At 44.4% G+C, this 21,435-nt stretch overlaps 1 protein-coding gene across 1 annotated transcript in view; it reads left to right on the top strand.

Moving 5' to 3' along the window:
- The first annotated feature begins 20,809 nt into the window (after positions 1-20,809).
- Positions 20,810-21,435, top strand: part of drd3 (dopamine receptor D3) — a 70,343-nt gene continuing 69,717 nt past the window's right edge. Inside the window, exon 1 of the mRNA XM_070892691.1 lies at positions 20,810-21,082. Within this exon, the coding sequence (XP_070748792.1) occupies positions 20,810-21,082 (273 nt within the window). The remainder of the gene's footprint in view (positions 21,083-21,435) is intronic.

The following is a 21,435-nucleotide window of genomic DNA, read 5'->3' as shown; positions in this document are numbered from 1 at the left end:
CCCCCATGTGTAAGGGGACTGAGGGGGGATACTGTGTGGCATTTCCAGTGAGTGTCTGGGCACCCTCCACCCCATCCACTGGCTACCAGTTTCCAGCAGCATGGGCAGGTAGTCATCCTTGATCGGGGTGGGGGAGGGAGGGGGCGGCACCGCCAGACACACCCTCAAAGCCGACAGCGGATTCAACGGGCAAGTAAAAGACTTGTCTGCACCATGATGCAGCTCCTTAGAAAGTCTAGCTCAAAAGGAAGGATGACGTCAGGGACCACACCTCCAAATTAGCCCTGCAAATGCATTCAACAATTGCTTTGGAAACAGAGCAAGGATTATCTCATTGTGTGGAGTGATTGCAGGACCCCTGCTGGCGTGGTCCTCTGCCATCTGGAAGCAGGTGGTAAAGCATGTCAACGTGGGTCACTGGAGCTGGGAATAGAAGTACAAGAAGCTTCAAGGCATCTGCAGCAGTGCCAAAGTAAGCAGAATCACCTTTCCCATACTTGCTGCCTCTTTCTCCATGGAAGGTATAGCTGTTCTGCCTCCTAAGGGATACAGGATGAAGTGTACACCCTTCCCTTTCCACAGCCCATTTGTATGCAATACAAGGCACAAGACGCATTTCCAGTAGGGAAAAGTAACACCTTTCACTTAGTATTTGCAAGTTCTGCTTCAGTTGAACTCTAGCCCACCATAAAGAGCATGCTTACTCCTTTGCAAAATGTTGGCCCTGGGAGGGGGTTGTTATGGTCACACAGGTATTGTTTGAGATGCTCTAACAGTTCCTCTCATGATCCTCACCATATAATGCTTGCAGGCCAAGGCCAGATCTTGTGACTAGCAGCCAGATACTTTGCAGGTCTGACTCGCTGCACACATTTCATCGGCAAATAAAGTAGTGGACCTTACATTGCAAAATTCAACACTACCTGCCCCCCAATCTATTGGTGCAAGTGCACCTACACCAATCCCCAGTATATCCTGGATCACAAAGTCAGGCCAATCATGAAATTATCTTCAAAGTTTCCTGTGAAGGGCAACTGCTGAGAACTTTAATATCAAACCATTTTGTTCAATCTTGTCTCTCAGCAGGAAAATTACAATTTATAACCTCCCATTACACTAGACATATCATCATAGCACAATTTAAGCATTGTATCTTATTGGTCAGAAACTACTTTGCACAGCTGGAAAAAAATGCTCTGAAACATTTGGAGCACATAACTGTCAGCAGATACAGAGCAAAGCACAAACAATAATCATTCTGTTTCCTTAACAACAATCAATGGCAGAGAAGTGCTTCAAAGTTAAAATCATACAGACTTGTCATTTGATTTATTGGTTGGTAATGGGAGCAATTTTAACCGAATCTGCCTGTTGGGAAAATGACGGGATCGGGTACAACACTGCTTTTACACCCAGCCTGATTTTACTCTCTATTGAAGTCAGTGGAGACTAATATTGGGCGGGGTGTAAAACCGACGTTTTGCCCGATCCCGTGGGTTTCCCGCCCGGCGAGTCAGATTATAATTTCCCCCGGTGGCATCTCTCTTGATACAACAGCTATGTCTTTGTATGGCAGTTTATCTCAGGGCGTTGGTGCAGATTCCTTGTGTACATGCCCTTATGTTGTGAAGGCTCATTTTGTTTTTGTTATTATTCCTGTTGCTCTGTCCTTGCAGTTTGTAAAAGTACACATTTTATAGCTTTAGTTGTGTTGGGGAGAGCATATGGCCAATGGTGTTGGGTGGGGAGGGAGGAGCTGGGGGGGTTGAGCTCGGTCAGTAATATCTGTTGTGGGGAGGGAAGGGTGTGGGCTGCAGTGTTACAATCCTGAAGGGAGTGTGTAATCATTAGTGCTACAGTGTCGAGGAAAGTACAGTCAGTAGTATTACAGTGTTGGAGAATGCTCTAGTCTCTACCTCAATATCACTTGTGTTGAAGCACCCCATGATATAATAGCCCTCATTCAAAAACCTGCCTTCTCCCTTGGCTCTTCCAGTGAGAATCAGTCTTCCTCTCTCCCCACTCCCCCCCCCTCGACCCCAATCCCCCTGACCCCCGGTCTCCCTCTCTTCCCCCGACTCCCCAGCACCCCTACTGTCATCAGAAGTATTCATCCCATCAGTCTTGGCTTGATTTGAGAGCAGGTCCCACAATGCCATGCAGCTCCTAGCACTTTTTTTATCTAAAGGAAACAAATTTTTGAAAGTATCTATCCACTGCCGACCAGCCTATGGTTTCAATTCAATATAATGAATTCACTCGATGAGTTAGCAATATCCGCAACCTCCTTCACCCTATTCTCACATATGGTACACTGTCTTCTGACCAATTAATGCTGCACAGCAGGCTTAGTAAAGTTATGGGTTTCTTTCCGTGAGTTTCAGCCTACAATTATTTGAGTTATCTTAGGGGGCTTACCAGCAAATTCAAAATGTTCAGAAGTAGCCATTCTCTCATTAGTACCCTGTAGTGAGCATGCATAACAAGAAGTCCCTCTTCCTGGAACACACTGTCAACTTGTGCTCCTGACATCAATGTATCAGAATCCTACAGTTCTTACCTCAGGGACTGCTGCCTCGGACTATTCTTCAGTTGGAAGTAAGCGATGCACATAAAGTGTTAGATTGGAAATGTTCTTGAAAATACTAACTGTTTGAAGTGTATTTAGTTTTTAAACATGTTTTACAGCTCTTGCTTGCTGTTGCTAAAAGCTTTTAACCTTTGTTCTTGCTTAAAGTAAGCCACATTTTAGACACTATTATATCTGCTATACTCTGTGATTATGATTTGGGTTTAGTATAATTGGGTACAGTAGTGGGTCTAACACATTGGGCCCAAGTTTCCACATGATTTGCGCCTGATTTTTAGGAGCAACTGGTGGAGAACGGACTATCTTAGAAATCGCAATTCTCCACATTTTTTTTCTGCAGTTCTAGTCAGGTAGAACAGTTCTACTTTGGAACAGAATTTTTTCTTCAAAAGGGGGCGTGTCCGGCCACTGACACCTGATTTCAAAGTTTCCACAATGAAAACGTACTCCAAACTAAGTTAGAATGGAGCAAGTGAAGATTTTTGTAGAACTGAAAAAACCTGTTCTACACATTAAAAAATCAGGTGCAGGTTCCAGAACGAGGTGGGGGGAGGGGGGAGGGGGGGGAAGGGAAGTCATTAAATTCTACAATAAATCCTTATTTATACTTCTACAAATATTATACAAATAAATCCAACCTGAATAAACATTTATAAGCAAAGAAAAGATTAAATAAACCATCTTCCTACCTGTGTGAAGGCACGGAGAATGCTGCAGTCAGCCTGAGGCGCCCGTTCTTCCCGCGGGGGGGGGGGGTAGGAGGCGCCCGTTCTTTCCCGCGGGGGGGAGGAGGCGCCCATTCTTCCCGCGGGGGGGGAGGAGGCGCCTGTTCTTTCCCGCGGGGGGGAGGAGGCGCCCATTCTTCCCGCGGGGGGGGGGGAGGAGGCGCCTGTTCTTTCCCGCGGGGGGGGAGGAGGCGCTCGTTCTTCCCGCGGGGGGGGGGGGAGGAGACAGTGAGAAGGCTGCAAGTGTTGATGTGCTGATGGCAATGTGCTTTTATTAAAAAAATGTTCAAAAATTAAACAGCTACAAAGAACTACAAAAATGGCCGAGTGCCAATGTTTTCTTCACACTGAGCATGCGCGAACGCTCCAACACGCACGCGCAGCGTTGCCGGCAGGAAAAAAATTAATTTAAATAGTACCCGCCCCCTCCCACCTACAAAATTGGCGCGAGTGTAGGCTCCGCCCCCCCTGGGCGCCGCGTCAGGCAGACAAGGAGCTGCAGGGCGCTCCAGAATCGCGAGTTTTTTTTTAGGCGCCGTTTTAGGCGTGAAAAACGGGCGCCCAGCTCGGAGGGGCGTCCGTTTTTTATCGTGTGGAAACTTGGGCCCATTATGTGATTAACTCATACCTGCAGAGAACCAAATATAACCGCCAAGATTGCTTCAACTCCATTGAGAAAAAATTTAATATCAATGTATGATTTTAATAATCCCATCTACCATGCTAGGTAATGAAAAAGGCATTATGCCAGTCTATAAATTAAACCAATAATAAAGGATGAATGCTAGGTCTTTGCAATCTGTCCAAGAACACAGCGATGATATTATGTAAATGTAGACATTAAAGTCAACTGATGGATTGGATAAACTAATGTGAATGATTCACTTATCTATGCTGTTTATATGTATCGCCCAGTTTATTGAATAATTTTTGACTCTACGATGGCATCTAATCTCCAATTACTGTCTGATTCAAGTCATTCATGTCATAGGAAACAGAAATTCAAGCACTTAACTGAGCTCTAAATGAGGCTGCAAATATTCAATCAACTTCTGAAAGTATATCTTATGTTATCAGATATGCAGTGTAATGGCTGAATCAATAGATCTTGACCTCTTCAGTGTCCTTCAATAGGCAGTAAATGCTCTTAGTTCTTCCACTGGCAAACACTTTTTTCTTACCCAATGCCTTTTCTTGCCAATTTTCCAGTGATGGCGAAATGGAGCTGTGACCACAATGCTAATAGTGCACTTTTCAAAAATGGCAAATTCAACTCCACTCAGTTGTATGAGATCGGATTACTTATATAACATATGCGAGTGGTTTTTAGCTGCTTGTATAAGTTTGCCAAAGTAAGAGGGAGGATGTGGAAACTCATACAAACCTGCACACATTAAAGGACTGCTGGAAAATTAAAGAGTAGTTGACCTCATATAAAAGTAATAGTTTATGTAGCCATCATAGAATCATAGAAATTTACAGCACGGAAGGAGGCCATTTCAGCCCATCGTGTCCGCACCGGCTGACCAAGAGCTATCCAACCTGATTCCACTTTCTAGCCCTTGGTCCGTAGCCATGTAGGGTACGGCACTTTAAGTGCACATCCAAGTATTTTTTAAATGTGGTGAGGGTTTCTGCCTCTACCAACCTTTCAGACAGTGAGTTTCAGACCCCCATCGCCCTCTGGGTGAAGAAATTTCCCCTCATATCTCCTCTAAACCTCCCCCCAATTATTTTAAATCTATGCCCCCTGGAAGTTGACCCCTCTGCACAGAGAAACAGGTCCTTCCTATCCACTCTATCCAGGCAGTTCATAATTTTATATACCTCAATAAGGTCTCCCTTCAGCTTCCTCCATTCCAAGGAAAACAAACCCAGCATCTCCAAACTTTTCTCATAGCCAAAATTCTCCAGACCATGCAACATTTGTGTAAATCTCCTCTGCACCCTTTCCAGTGCAATCCTATCTTTCCTGTATTGTGAGGACCAGAACTGCACACAGTACTCCAGCTGCAGCCTAACCAGTGTTTTATACAGTTCATGCATAACCTCCTTGCTCTTGTATTCCATGCCTCGACTTATAAAGGCAAGTATTTCATGTGCCTTTTTTAACCACCTTATCTACCTGGCCTGCTACCTTCAGGGATCTGTGGACCTGCATTCTAAGGTCCCTTTGTTCCTCTACACCTTTCAGTGTCGTACCATTTAATGTGTATTCCCTTGCCTTGTTAGATTGATAACCCTTGCCACTGGACGGGACCCAGCTCTGTCAAGCTCGTGTGGTGGCTGGTGTGCAATGGCCACCACACATTAAAAAAATCCACGCATAGGCATCTTCCACCCTCAGGATGTAGTTCAGGACCTGGAATTTTAGGTCCTTCATTGAAACACCTGTGAACTTATCTTTTTCTGGCATGGAAGCAAGTCATCCTCATTTCGAGGGACTGCCTAGAATGATGATGAGACCTCCGCAAATCCATTACCTCACACTAATTCGGATTGAATTCCATTTGCCACTGTTCCGCCCACCTGACCAGTACATTAATATCTTCCTGCAGTCCACAGCTTTCTAATTCATAATCAACCACACAGCCTATTTTAGTGTCATCTGCAAACTTCTTAATCATACCCCCAACATTCAAGTCCAAGTCATTGATATATACCACAAAAAGCGAGGGACCCAGCATTGATCACTGTGGAACCCAACTGGATACAACCTTCCAGTCACAAAAACACCCATCAACCATTACCCTTTGCTTCCTGCCTGTGAGCCAATTTTGGATCCAACTTACCACTTAGCCCTAGATCCCATGGGCTTTTACTTTCATGACCAGTCTGCTATGTGCGACCTTATCTAAAGCTTTGCAAAAATCCATATACACTAGATGTTAAGTCCTGACTCTAATGTACTGACTTACACAAGACACATGCTGAAGTCAAGGTCACTCAGGACCTGCACCTTTAATTCCAGCTCTCCAGTGCTGCACTTGCCTGAGACCTCCCTTTATATACCACAGTGGGACAGGTATGGAGTGTCTCCTGCAAGTGCACCCCTGGTGGTAAGGTATGCTTATTGTTACAGGTCATATCCAGTTACAGTCATGTATAGCATGATAAGATACAGTTATATACAGTAATGTGAGATACATGACACTAGATCATATGCACTGCCCTCATCGACCCTCCTGGTTACCTCCTCGAAAAATTCAATCAAGTTAGTCAGACATGACCTTCCCTTAACATATCCATTCTGACTGTCCTTGATTAATCCATGTCTTTCCCAATGAAGATTTATCCTGACCCTCAGGATTTTTCCCAAAAATTTCCCACCACTGAGGTTAGGCTGACTGACCTGTAATTACTCGGTCTATCCCTTTCTCCCTTTTTAAACAAAGGTACAGCATTAGCAGCCCTGCAGTCCTGCAGGTACAACAGGCGGTTAAGAAAGCAAATGGCATGTTGGCCTTCATAGCGAGGGGATTTGAGTACAGGGGCAGGGAGGTGTTACTACAGTTGTACAGGGCCTTGGTGAGGCTATACCTGGAGTATTGTGTACAGTTTTGGTCTCCTAACTTGAGGAAGGACATTTTTGCTATTGAGGGAGTGCAGCGAAGGTTCACCAGACTGATTCCCGGGATGGCGGGACTGACATATCAAGAAAGGCTGGATCAACTGGGCTTGTATTTACTGGAGTTCAGAAGAATGAGAGGGGATCTCATAGAAACATTTAAAATTCTGACGGGTTTAGACAGATTAGATGCAGGAAGAATGTTCCCAATGTTGGGGAAGACCAGACCCAGGGGTCACAGTCTAAGGATAAGGGGTAAGCCATTTAGGACCGAGTTGAGGAGAAACTTCTTCACCCAGAGAGTGGTGAACCTGTAGAATTCTCTACCACAGAAAGTTGTTGAGGCCAATTCACTAATTATATTCAAAAAGAAGTTAGATGTAGTCCTTACTACTAGGGGGATCAAGGGGTATGGCGAGAAAGCAGGAATGGAGTACTGAAGTTGCATGTTCAGCCATGAACTCATTGAATGGCAGTGCAGGCTCGAAGGGCCGAATGGCCTACTCCTGCACCTACTTTCTATGTTTCTGTGTCCTCTGGCATCACACTGTTGCCAGAGAGTACTGGAAAATGTTGGTCAGAGCCTCTACTATTTCCTCTTTTGCTTCTCTTAAAAACCTGGTATACATTTCATCTGGGCCTGCCAAGTTCTCCTCCAAGTGACATACCATCCTAACTTGGACAAATATCTAAGTTCCCTCAATGATTCTGGATCTATATTCTCTACCTAATACCATTGTGAGAGCACCAGTACCACTAAGACTGTAGCAGTTCAAATGAAGACCCACCACCTTCTCAGGGCAACTAGGGGAATGGGTAATAAATGTGGATTCTCCAGGATTGCCCACAACCTAAGAATAAAACAGCATTTCTGAGGGTACTTAGCACAAAAATATTATTGGCAAAATTAATTTGTAGGCATACAACCAAGTCTGTGGGAAAATAATAGACGGTACAACAGCCAACCCTTTTTTGATGGCCAGCAAAATGGAAATTTACTGTATTAGGTAGGTACAAGGAGGGTTATTCCATTTGCACTGTGGGCACCATATCCAGAGTAGGCATTATAACATGCTTAGCAGACGGTCGCGGCTAGAGTTAATGTTGCATACAGTACCTGCAGAACGCAGAACAGATATAGGAGGAAATATCACACTTTTGTGAATCTGGCACGATATGGCCACCTGATAATTACATGCCACAAAGTATGACCTGTCAACCTGTTTCATATTTACTACTCACTCATGCTAAGCCCTAATACAACATTACAGCTGTTTCATAGCACTGCATGCATACCCATGCTCCAGCAAGACACACTTTCAAGCTACAACTTACAATGAATTCCTTGCCACAGTAACCTTTTACAAGGACTTTAAAATCCAGAGGTTTATTGAGACTTACACTCAGCTATTTTTTTCTTTCCCTATTTTATCGACCTTACCAAGATCACTGCTCCAAAGTTCTATTGTTCCTTCTAAGCTCAGTTTTACATGTTCTCTGCATCCTTACTGTGTTAAAACTCATCACACTGCCCCCCCATTTTATCTTATTCTTTCCTGTAGTCTCAGAGTTCCTTATGTCTCTCGATTGTTCTGTCTTCTTAAAATCTTCATGTTTACCTTATCTCTTTTCAAACCTAATGATGTCCTGCACTACGGGCCTTGAGCTGTGAAGAGCACATTGGTGATTCAAAGGCTGCTCATTATAAGTTGTAATATGATTATTCTTGAGGTTGATGTCATTAATGACTCTGGTACACTTAATCTTGCAACATATCTGCACAATACTCATTTTCCTGGTTCTGCCAGCAAAATTACCACACAAAAGGAAATACTGAAAAGCCATTAGAATCACAGAAGGTTAAAGCACAGAAGGAGGCCATTCGGCCCATCATGCCCATGCCGGCTCTTTTGAAAGAGCTATCCAATTAGTTCCATTCCCCTGCTCTTCCCCCATAGCTCTGCAAATTTAATCTTTTCAAGTACATATCCAGTTCCCTTTTGAAAGTGATTATTGAATCTGCTTCCTTTCAAGCAATGGATTCATAACAGTCATTAAAGTCCGCACAATGAAAATAAACCATAACATTAATAAACAACATATATCATATCATATAATATGTAGTACCAAGCACTGAAAAGTGAGTTCAGTTAGGTGATCAGATACTATTTATAAACTGCCCAAGATCTTCACTGCCTCACCACCCCTCAATAGAATTACTGCCTTATAGCTGATTCTTTGGTGTTTATTACTTTGTCTGTAACAATAGAATCATAGAATCATTAAAATTACCACACAGAAGGAGGCCATTCGGCCCATCATGTCTGTGCCAGTCGAAAAAGAGCTACCCAGCCTAATCCCACCTTCCAGCATTAGGTCCGTAGCCCTGTAGGTTACGGCTCTTTAAGTGCACATTCAAGTACTTTTTAAATGTGATGAGGGTTTCTGCCTCTATCACCCTTTCAGGCAGTGAGTTCCAGACTCCCACCACCCTCTAGGTGAAGAAATTCCTCCTCATCTCCCCTCTAATCCTTCTACCAACTCCTTTAAATCTATCCCCCTGGTTATTGACCCCTCTGCTAAGGGAAATAAGTCCTTCCTATCCATTCTATCTAGGCTCCTCATAATTTTATGAACCTCAATTAAATTTCCCCTCAACTTCCTCTGTTCCAAGCAAAACAACCCAAGTCTTTCCTCATAGCTAAAGTTTTCCAGTCCTGGCAACGTCCTCATAATTTTCCTGTGAACCCTTTCTAGTATAATCACATCTTTCCTGTAATGTGGTGACCAGAACTTCACACAGTACTCAAGCTGTGCCATAACTAGTGTTGTATACAGTTCTAGCATAACTTCCCCGCTCTTGTATTCTATGCCTCGGCTAATAAAGGAAAGCATTCCGTATGTCTTTTTACATTGATACATTCTGATTGTCATAACCTAATTTCTCTGAGATCACTCAGTCTTGTGTCTTGTTGAATACAGAATGCCTATATTTGTGCCAACTTATCAAACTAATTCATGAGCTGAAATGCAGAAGGAAAAGTGATTGCTCAAGCGTTCTCTTACAACTGCTCACACTCCCACAACGTGCTTTCCCAACCTACTTCATTTTCTGTGTGGGAGCTTCCTGGAGAAATATCAAAGGTAAAATAAATACCGCTACACAAATACAGGGATAATGTATGTATGTGTGCACCCATTGTGCCTCAAAAATTAAATAATTCTGGAACTTAAAAAAATTTTTTATCAGTAAAAGTGACCATGAAACTACCTGATTGTCGTAAAAAACAATCTGGTTCACTACTGTCCTTTAGGGAAGGAAATCTGCCCTCCTTACCCGGTCTGGCCTATATGTAACTCGAGACCCACAACAATGTGGTTGACTCTTAACTGCCCTCTGAAATAGCGGCTCACCACCACCTTCTCAAGGGCAATAACTGCTGGGCATTGCCAGCGATGCCCATATCCTGTGAATGAATAAAAAAAAGTTTTTTTAAAAATCAGCCATTTTACCTTTAGTTGTTTAATATTTCTACTATGGGTCGAGAGAAGTTGTTAGCAGTCAACCTCCTTCCTCCTACAGTGCACAACAACACGTTATGAGACACTTCGTAGTAGAGTATATGGAACAGGCTTTATTGATACACAGAACAGGTGATCAGCCTAACTGTCTACAGAGAGTGGCTTTTTAGTTTCTGTATCTTTGGAGCCCTCTGAATTATTATTGAAAACCATGTTCCTTTATACACCATATTTTGATTACATCAAAGGTATAGGTCATAGATAAGACCTCATTACATATCTATTCCCAAATCCGTTGAAAACAGACTATTCATGTAAACATTGTTTACTACAAAGCTACTTCCCCTAAACAAGACTTCCCAAACTAACTGTTCATAAACCCTTTGAAGAAAAAGCTTTACCAACTGTTATATTTCTATAATAGAGCTAATGGATACAACTCACCCATGTTTATTACCCTAGCTATGTTTAATACCTTAAAGCTAAACCTTAACCTTTCATAGGTGACATCACCATTGTCATGTATTTCCTCACACAAGCACGTTTCATATCAGAAGACAAGCCATGCTTTCTTCTCATGACACTTCAAAGTCATCGGGCCCGAAATTGATGAATTCACTGCCCAGCGCCTCCGACTGCCACCCGCTGCCACCGGCATTCCTCTGGAAGATCCGCCCAGTGCCACTTTCGATGTGGGCTGGAGTGTGCGGGAGGGGAGAACCACCAGGAAATGCCCGCTGACGTCAGCGGGCCGCCAAGTGGCACAACTGACCTCCCGCCCTCCAAGATGCCAGATTGGTGCAGGCAGGAGTCAGCAGCAGAATGGGGGTGGACTGCTGGCTGGAGGCTGGTCTGTCCCCAACAGTACGTATAAAGAACCTGAAAAAAAAGGTTAGTAAACTTTTTTTTTTCCACAGCGACTTACCTCATTGGGGTCCCTTGAAGGTCTTCCGATGTTTCTTTTTTCCTGATGATTTTTCTTTGCAGGTGGGCCTGTCTCCATCCTCGGCAGCACTTGGGCGGCAAGCGCTTTTGCCGCCAAGAATGAGGGCTCCTGCCGGCTGCCGCTCAGATTGGCGGCATAAGTCCCTCATTTGCTGCCCGCCGACCTTTAAAGGACCTTCACAATGAATATCCCGCCCAAAGTACCGTCAGGTACCTCGGCGGCCATCGGCGGTCCTTTGGGTGACACTTGGGCAAACGGGGTCCTTCACCAATTTTGGGCCTATCCTGTTTATATTGGAATGCCTGTTGCTCCACAACACAAAGAAGTTTGACTGTTAGCCCTTAACTCCCCAAGATGTCCAACAATTAGAACCAGCGACAGTCATTTTTGAAGCATACAGGTTCAAGTGTTGAGATTAAACACCTATTTTCTGCTCAGGAATCTGAATTGCTGCAGATCTCAAACCTCGGCAGAAATGGATAGGAGCCAACTGAGGCTTGGTCGTTCATAGAACCATAGGATAGAATTCTAGAATAGTATAGCACAGAAGGAGGTCACTTGGCCCATCAAGTCTGTGCCAGCTCTTTCAACGAGCAATCCAGTTAGTCCCACTGCCCCACTTTTTCCCCATGTCCCTGAATTTCTTTCTCCTTCAAGTATTTATCCAATTCCCTTTTGAAAGCTACTACGGAATCTGTTTCCACCATCCTATCAGGCAGTGCATTCCAAAGCCTAACCATTCATTACATAATTTTTTTCCCTGATGTCCGCCTCTGGTTCTTTTGCCAATTACCTTAAATCTGTGCCCTCTAGTTATCGACCCTTCAGCCATTGAAAACAGTTTCTCTTTATTTACTCTGTCTAAACTTTCATGATTTTGAACACCTCTATCAAATCTCCACTTAGCCTTCTCTGCTCCGAGGAAAACAACCCCAGCTTCTCCACTCTATCCACATAACTGAAGTCCCTCATCCCTGGATCCGTTCTAGTAAATCTCTTCTGTGCCCTCTACAAAGTCTTCATGTCCTTCCTGAAGTGCGGTGCCCAGAATTGGACACAATACTCCAGCTGGGGCCGAACAAATGTTTTATAGGTTTAGTATACTCCATGCCTCAATCTATAAAGCCCAGGATCCCATATGGTTTAGTAACTACTTTATTAACCTGTCCTGCTACCTTCAAAGATTTGTGTACGAACATCTCTCTGTTCTTGCACCCCCTTTAAAATTGTACCATTTAGCTTGTATTGTCACTCCGCATTCTTCCCACCAAAATGTATCACCTCACACATTTCAACATTGAATTTCATCTGCCATGTGCCGTCCATTACACAAGCCTGTCTATGTCCTCTTGAAGTCTATTACAATCTTCCTCACTGTTTACTACACTTCTAAGTTCCGTGTCATTTGCAAATTTTGAAATTGTGCCCTGTATCCCCAAGTCCAAGTCCTTAATGTATATCAAAAACAGCAGTGGTCCAAGTACTGACCCCTGGAGAACACCACTATATACCTTCCTCTAGTCCAAAAAACAGCCATTCACCACAACTCACTGTTTTCTATCCCTTAACCAATTTTGTATCCATGCTGCTGCTGCCCTTTTATCCCTTGGGCGTCAATTTTGCTAACAAGGTTATTATGTGGTACTTTATTTCACGTGCAGAGGCGGAATGTCAGTGTGGTAATCCATTGGCAAATTCAGTCTCAACAACAACTTGCATTTATATAGTACCTGTAGCATAATAAAAATTCCCACGGTGCTTCACAGGAGTGTTATCAAACCAAATTTGAAACCGAGCCATATAAGGAGATATTAGATCAGATGAACAAGAACTTGGTCAAAGAGGTAGCGTCTTAAAGTAGGAAAGAGAGGTAGAGAGGTAGAGAGGTTTAAGGAGGGAATTCCAGAGCTTAGGGCCTAGGCAACTGAAGGCACAGACACCAATGGTGAAGTGATTATCATTGCAGATGCACAAGAGGCCAAAATTAGAGGAGTGCAGAGATCTCGGAGGGTTTTAAGGCTGGAGGAGGTTACAGAGATAGGGAGGGGTGAGGCCACAGAGGGATTTGAAAACAAAGATGAGAATTTTAAAATTGACCCATTCCTGGATAGAAAGCTAATATAGGTCAGTGAGCACAGGGATGATGGGTGAACTTGGTACAAGTTAGTATACAGGCAGCAGAGTAGTGGATGAGCTCAAGTTTATGTAGGGTGGATGATGGGAGGCCAGCCAGGAGAGCATTGCAATAGTCACGTCTAGCGGTAATAAAGGAATGGATGGGGTTTTCAGCAGCAGATGCGCTGAGGCAGGGGTGCAGACCGGCGATGTTACGGAGATGGAAGTAGGCGTTTTCAGCGGTGGAGAGTATATGTGGTCGGAAACCCGAGGTTAAATACAACACTAAGGTAACAAATTATTTTGTTCAGTCTCAGACAGTTGCCATGAAGTGGGATAGAATCAGTGGCTAGGCAATGCAATTTATGGTGGGAAACGAAGACAATGGTGTCGGTCTTCCCAATCTTTAGAGGAAATTTCTGCTCATTCAGAACTGGATGTCGGTCAGGCAGCGTGATAAATCAGATAAAGTGGAGGGGTCACAAGGTGGTGAGGTAGAGCTGGATGTCATCAGCTTACATGTGGAACCTGATGTGTTTTCGGATGATATCGCCAAAGGGCAGCATGTAGATGAGAAATAGGAGGGGGCCAAGGATAGATCCTTGGGAGACACAAGAGGTAACGATGTGGGGGTGGGAAGAGAAGCCGTTGCAGGTGATTCTCTGGCTTTGACTGGATAAATAAGAATGGAACCAGGCGAGGGCAGTCCCACCCAGCTGGACAACAGATGAGAGGCGCTGGAGGAGGATGGTGTGGTCAACCGTGTCAAAGGCTGCAGACAGGTCAAGAACGACGAGGAGGGAGAGTTTACCAGTCACATAGGATGTCATTTATGGCTTTGATAAGGGCCGGTTCGATACTGTGGCAGGGACAGAACACTGATTGGAGGGATTCAAACATGGAGTTGTGGGACAGAATTGGGAGACGACAACAAGGACTTTGGAGAGGAAAGGGAGATTGGAGATGGGGCAGTAGTTTTCAAGGACAGAGGGGTTAAGGGTGGGTTTTTGGAGGAGGGGGTGATGATGACGGATTTGATGGGGAGGGAGCAGACCTGAGGAGAGAGAACTGCTAAGAATATCAGCTAACATGGGGCCAGGAAGGGACAATGGGTGGGTAGCAGTTTGGTGGAAATAGGGTCGAAGGAGCAGGAAGTGGGTCTCATGGACAAGGTGAGCTAGGAGGGGGTTTGATGGGAGATGAGCGAGAAACTAGAGAACGATGCGAGTTCAGGGCTCGGGCAAAGGAGAACCTTAGGGAATGTTTGGCCCAGTGGGCATGGAGAAGTGAGGGGAGCAGCAGAGGCAGCTGAACAGATGGTCTTAGTGACAAAGATGTCCATGAGCTCCTCACACTTGTTGTTGGAGGAGAGGTTGTCGGAGATAAGGTAGAGGGGTTTAGGAAGACAGTTTGTAGTGGAAAAGAAAAGCCGGGGTTTATTTTTTTATTCCAGGATATCCTGGAATATTGAGCAGTTTTGGAAGACGGGAGCAGGATCCGAGAATGCTTTTTGTGGTCCAGCCAGCTCTGGCATTGAATGGCTAAACCAGTTGACTGCCAGAAACGTTCACGTCTGCATCCCTTGGACGTAAGGGAGTGGAAATGAGGACCTTACCAGGGGGAATGACCAAGGTGAGTGAGAGCAATGGTTTTAATGGGGACAATTGCATCAAAGGTGGAGGTGAGGGTGTGGAGGTGAGGGTGTAATTGAGCAGATTGGTAACTGTAGAAATGTTGTGGTGAGTGGAGGGCCAAAAGCTGGACAATTGGGAATTTGAAAGTGCAGTTGTAAGTGACTTGGGGAGACAAACGATGCAGACAGAAGGATGAGGAGGGATTGTTTACCGTGGTCACAGTCACATAGATGTCATTTGTGACTTTAATAAGGGCTGTTTCAGTGTTGTTTTATTTTCAGGAGCAGCACAGAAAGAAGTGGGGTTGTACTGTTTCTGATTCTCCAGCTAGCTTCAACACTACACCAAGAAATAAGGCTAAAGGGCAGAGCTTCAGAATCCAAATCCTTTAATAAATGCAATGTAAAACTGTTGGCAAAGAATAAAGACAGATTTAGAGTTCTTGTCATACAACAGTAACAATCGAATAAAAACAGCAATTGAGAAGTTACTTATCTCTTACTGTACATCAAAGATAAAATACAATAATTCCAGAATGATTGGATAAGGAGAAGTTACTTTCATAACTGCACTTCTAGGAAGGTTCACAAATACAGAAGATCCGTTTCTGATTAACAAAAGTTAAAAATTGTTCTAGCTAAAATGGATGTTGTTTCCCTGCTTCACTTTCTCTTTCTGCCTGCCTATGTCCAATCAGAAAACGCCACCTAGTGGTGGGAAAACATTAAGACAGCATATGGTGACCACAAGCTGTCAAAAAGCTCCAACCATTACACTCCCCATCTAAAAATAACGAGGATTGAAATTTTTACTAGTTAGAGTTCAGTTCCTCTTAGTTCATGGGATGACTTCGAGGTGAGCATCGTCTGTATGAGCACGTGTTCAGTCTCGGGTAACTGCAATCCGTGCCATCACTGCAAACCATACCATTCACTTACGTACCCTTCTGGCATCGGTGGGGTAGGACTCGGAGGCACATGCAAGTAGACAGTCATTCCAGGGAAGTTCTTTCTGCTGGAGGAGAATGACATCCTCGACAGAGGTGTCCGGCTTTGTCTTGTTTGTCTTGCATTGAGACTGCCGGCTCTGCAGGTGTTTCTTCTGCCGTCAAATCCGGAGTTGATCTGCAGGTCGTTGGGACCGTTGCAGTTGTTATCGTCCATACAGATCCAGTTGCACCAAGTTGCCAGCCTAGGGGGGCTGAGTTTTCAGAACCACAAGCATGGCAGGAGGACAGTACAGTTGACGGAGGCATGGACTTTCTCATTTGCCCTACTTGGGCAAACCTGTCCAGAAATTGTCCAGCCTAGGTCCGTACATTGTGCCCATGCTGTTCCTCTTGGCCTGTTGCGAGACTTTCTGATCTTGAGGGGCTCAGGGCAGTTTCTTCCAATGAGGAGGATGATGGGTGCATCCTCTCTCGGCTCAGGTATCTTTTTCACCACTGACCTGAGGTGGGGGAACTTCTCGCAGAAATCGGGACGTGGGATCTCGCTTCTGTCTCCGGGGATGTGGGCATTTTCTATGATGGTAGACAGCTGTTCGGTCTTTCCATCTGCTGCTTCAACAACCAGACCACTTGCTTGTCTCCCTTCCACCGTGATTCAGTCTCCATCGCAGGTGGAAAGCTCATAGAGGAAAGCCGGGCCTGGGAGGTCTAGAGCGTCGAAGATTATGGGGTTTCCGAAACAGCCATTAGATTGGTCATCCAGCACCGTATAGCCAAGGATACGTTTCGAGGGATGATCCTGTGGTAAATTCAATATAGAATGATCTTACAACAAGATCGTGTGGCAGGGCACGCCAGGTATCTGGTGCACTTTGCGTTGGCCTGTATGACCTGAGGCTCGTCTGTTGGCCTCTCGCGGCGGATCTCCCCAACGTGGGTCTCCCCGCCATTTTGTCTCGGCTTGAGGATGATGTTCTTGAGCTCCTTGTCGAGTGTCCCAACTGTCTGCTGACACTTGACTTGACGCTTGACCGTGATTCCAGGGACTCGGTGTGGAGCCGTTCCGTCACGTGGGCGATGGCGCTGTTCGTGAGATGACAGTTCTCTAGGAAGATCGATTCAGTTTGTTGAGCATCTTCCTTGAATGCTTCCATTTTATTTTGTGTGTAGAGGTCACTGAGCGCAGATCATAGCTCCTCGTACAGCTGGAGGGCTGAGCGAGCCTCAGCCATGGCTGTTTGGCGTGGTCTCATTGTCTAGGGCACCTTGAAGTTCTTCAAGAATTGATTTGGTTCTCCTCCAGTGACGATGTAGTTTTGTTTTTCCTACTTCCATGTCATTGTTGAGGGCTTTTAGGGTAGGGTACCTCTCTCTCTGTGATCGACTCAGAGGGTCTGGCTCACGGGGAGAGATGTTCTCAAACTCTGGACGTAGAGTTGTCTCCTGGAGGGGATTTGTGCTATTGGAAATGCTTGACATGATGATCTTCTGCCTAGTGACCTGGGTGATTACTCGGGGTAATTCTTAAGTCGTCTTTCACAGTTATTTTTACTGTACTGTTTCTGACAGCTAGTGATAACTCTGATTCTCCAGCTAACTTCAACACTACACCAAGAAATATGGCTAAAGGTCAGAGCTTCAGAATCCAAATTCTTTAATAAATGCAATGTAAAACTGTTGGCAAAGAATAAAGACAGATCTCGAATTCTTGTCATACAACAGTAACAATCGAATAAAAACAGCAATAAAGAGAAGTTACTTATCTCTTTACTGTACATCAAAGACAATATACAATAATCCCAGAATGATTGGATAAGGAGAAGTTACTTACATAAGTGTACTTCTAGGAAGGTTCGCAAATACAGAAGATCCGTTTCTGATTAACAAAAGTTAAAAATTGTTCTAGCTAAAATGGATGTTGTTTCCCTGCTTATCTTTCTCTTTCTGCCTGTCTGTGTCCAATCGGAAAATGCCACCTTTTGGCGGGAAAATGGTAAGACAGCATACAGTGGCCACAAGCTGTCAAAAAGCTCCAACCATTGCAGGGGTTAACAGAATTTGTTCTTAAGACAATTGATTGCATAGAAAATTTATGGGCCCTACATTTCCTTGGGGGTTCTGCCAACGCCTGCCATAACTCCAGTAGAAGTCTGATGGAATTTAGCAGAAAAAGGCAGGTACCCAGATACACTGGCTTCTCGCCAACTCCAAGAGTTCCTGCTCGGCCTTGTAAGGGGCGGAACCACCACCTGCCGAGGGTACAGAGCGAGGGGTGGGGATTCCCTATGCTGATAGTTCCCATTTCCCAAGCCCAGAAGAGACTAAGCATAACAATGGAGGCCAGTATCCTGAGAGAGATTAGGGATACCAATATCCAGGAGAGCACAAATGAGTCCCAGTGGGTGAGGGGAGGGGAGCAGTCAGACCAAGGAAATGGCCTGGAACCCCAAAGAAAGGATTAAAAAAAAAAATTCTGCGTCTGCCTCCTTACTTAGGGACTCGAGGGAGAGCTGCATACGTTCTTGGTGGGGATGCTTGTCACCCCCAATAGTGGGCCGGCAGTGGATTTTCCAACAGCATGGGGCAAGTGAGAGCTGGAGATGTACCTGTAGCAGTGCAGACAGCCAATGGCCCTATGCCAGCTGTGGTTCATTAAGCAGCACTGTTGTCTCTGAGTCAGAAAGTTGCAGGTTCACATCCCATTCCAGGGATTTTGAACAAATATTCTCGGCTGACGCTTCAGTGCAGTACTGAGGGAAAGTTGCACTGCTGGAGGTGCAATCTTTTAAATGAGACGTTCTCAGATGGATGTAAAAGATCCTATGACACTATTTTAAAGAGCAGGGGAGTTCTCCCCGGTGTCCTGACCAACATTTATCCCGTAACCAAGATCACTACAACAACAACAACAACTTGTATTTATATAGCACCTTTAATGTAGTAAAATGTCCCAAGGCGTTCCACAGGAGTATTATAACACAAAACAATTTGACACCGAGCCACCTACAGAGAAATTAGGGCAGGTTCCCAAAAGCTTGGTCAAAGATGTAGGTTTTAAGGAGCGGCTTAAAGGAGGAAAGAGAGGTAAAGAGGTGGCGAGGTTTAGGTCGAAAATTCCAGAGTTTAGGGCCCAGGCAACTGAAGGCACGGCCACCGATGGTTGAGCGATTATAATCAGGGATGCTCCAGAGGGCAGAATTAGAAGAGTGCCATAGCTCTGGAGTTGTGGGGCTGGAGGAGATTACAGAGATAGGGAGGGGCGAGGCCATGTAGGGATTTGAAAACAGATTATCTGGTCATTATTACATTGCTGTTTAAGGCACCTTGCTGTGAACAATTTGACTGCCACATTTCCTACATTACAACAGTGACTGCACTTCAAAGTACTTTATTGGCTGTAACCACAACAAAAACTTGCATTTATATATTACCTTTAACATAGTAAAATGTTCAAAGTCACTTCATTGGAGCATTATCAATCAAAATTTGTCACCAAGCCACATAAGGATGTCTTAGGACAGATGACCAAAAGCTTGGTGAAAGAGGTAGGAGTGTTCTAAAAGAGGAGCAAGAAGTAGAGAGGTGGAGAGGTTTAGGGAGGGAATTCCAGAGCTTAAGGCCTAGGCATCGAAAGGCACGGCCACCAATGGTGGAGCGATTAACATCGGGGATGCGTTCGAGGCCAGAATTGGAGCACCTTCGTGTGTCATGAGGGCGTGAAAGGTACATATAAAAGCCAGTGCTTTTTAGAGTCCTCCCACTGAGCCTGCCAACTCCAGCAGAGTCAGCCCTGGAGGACATCCACAGATCCGAGCTCTGCACAACAGCCGGGATCACCGTCACGGTCTGTTGTGCTGTAACATGAACAGTTAAGTGAGAACACACTGTAGCTCCCATTCACAATATCCTCATTTGCTCCTTTTCTACCCAGTGGCTTCTTTATTTCTGCTTCACAAAGATGTGTCAGGATACTTATTTAAACATGTGTAGTGATCTCTTGAACCTTAGCAGCTACACAGGACATAATAATCCCAAGTGTTATAACTATTCTGACCTATGCATTGTTAGAATGTTCCTCACAGCATATATTTTGGTATTCAGACAGCTACGTTTCCACACTGTGGCTCCCGGGCATGCACAGTTATAGCCCCATTTACACAACTGCCCCACTTTGTGCAAAAGTCTATTGGGATCCCTGTATTTCTGATTTTTAGAAAATTCTGCTTAGAATTAACTGAGTTACTCTCTCATCACACACGCTTTGTGCTCAGATCCTTTGGCTACTTCTCGGCAGCAGATGTAAAATGGCAGACAGCTCCTCTGCGATATAAATTTAATGATAGCTGCCTGTTTGAGCTGTCAGAAAAAGGTCACATAAGAGACAGGTACCTATATCACTCATGGCCAAAGCAATCAACCACAAAACACAGGGAATGCAAACTAGCTTGGATAAAACTGATGACAAAACTCTATCAAAGACATTTCCAGGTTTAGTTATTAAAGTATAACAAACTCCTCAAGGTATAATTAGAATTATCTCAAGAGATATGTTGAATGCATGCAATATTCAGTTTGTAACAACACTAAGGTGACTATCATAATGCAGCCCCAGATTGCTTGGGCTGTGGATTATGAGCTCACATCACTAACTGAACATTGCTTATAATCTACTAGCTCCTGGGTATATACATTAAGCCTGAATCTAAACAAAATGATGATGTTTCTGTTTGTACCCAGATTCCTGGAATCTATGGTTCCTGATGGCATCCTTCGGGATAGTAGTTAGATTTGTCAACCTTACGGATCCTTTCCTCGGATGGCCTAATTCAACTGATCGTGATCATCCACACAACTACTATGCTCTGTTTTTTTCACTGCTGATCTTTGCCATTATTTTGGGGAATGTACTGGTGTGCCTTGCAGTGCTGAGAGAAAAAACTTTGCAAACGACTACTAACTATCTCGTTGTCAGTTTGGCAGTAGCAGACCTGCTAGTTGCAACCTTGGTGATGCCTTGGGTTGTGTACCTTGAGGTAAGGGCACTTTTTAAAGTTTACATTCAGATATCTATTTATTACTGTATAGTATTCGTGATTTTCCCCCACTGTCCGATGTCGGTATTTTGATTAATAGGCTGGGAGAGTTTGGTTTTGATAAGACTAATGTATACTCAAGTCAGGTATGTCAGTCTGTTGGACCTCAGCTCCATATTCAGTGCAGTTTAACCTCCAACTTCAAAACAGCTTTGTATTCTGAACCTGTAATATATTTATGCTTGGGGTCATCTGACACCAGAGGGCGCCACTGTCGGATGTCATGTAGGTAATACAGCAAGTCAACTCTAATACTTATCTGAAGTGGGAATGAAAGAGATTGGGTACACACC

The sequence above is a fragment of the Pristiophorus japonicus genome, chromosome 11 (assembly GCF_044704955.1).
Source record: "Pristiophorus japonicus isolate sPriJap1 chromosome 11, sPriJap1.hap1, whole genome shotgun sequence".
NCBI lineage: Eukaryota > Metazoa > Chordata > Chondrichthyes > Pristiophoridae > Pristiophorus > Pristiophorus japonicus.
The sequence above is the reverse complement of the archived record's forward strand: the minus strand, read 5'-3'. Positions and strand labels throughout refer to the sequence as shown.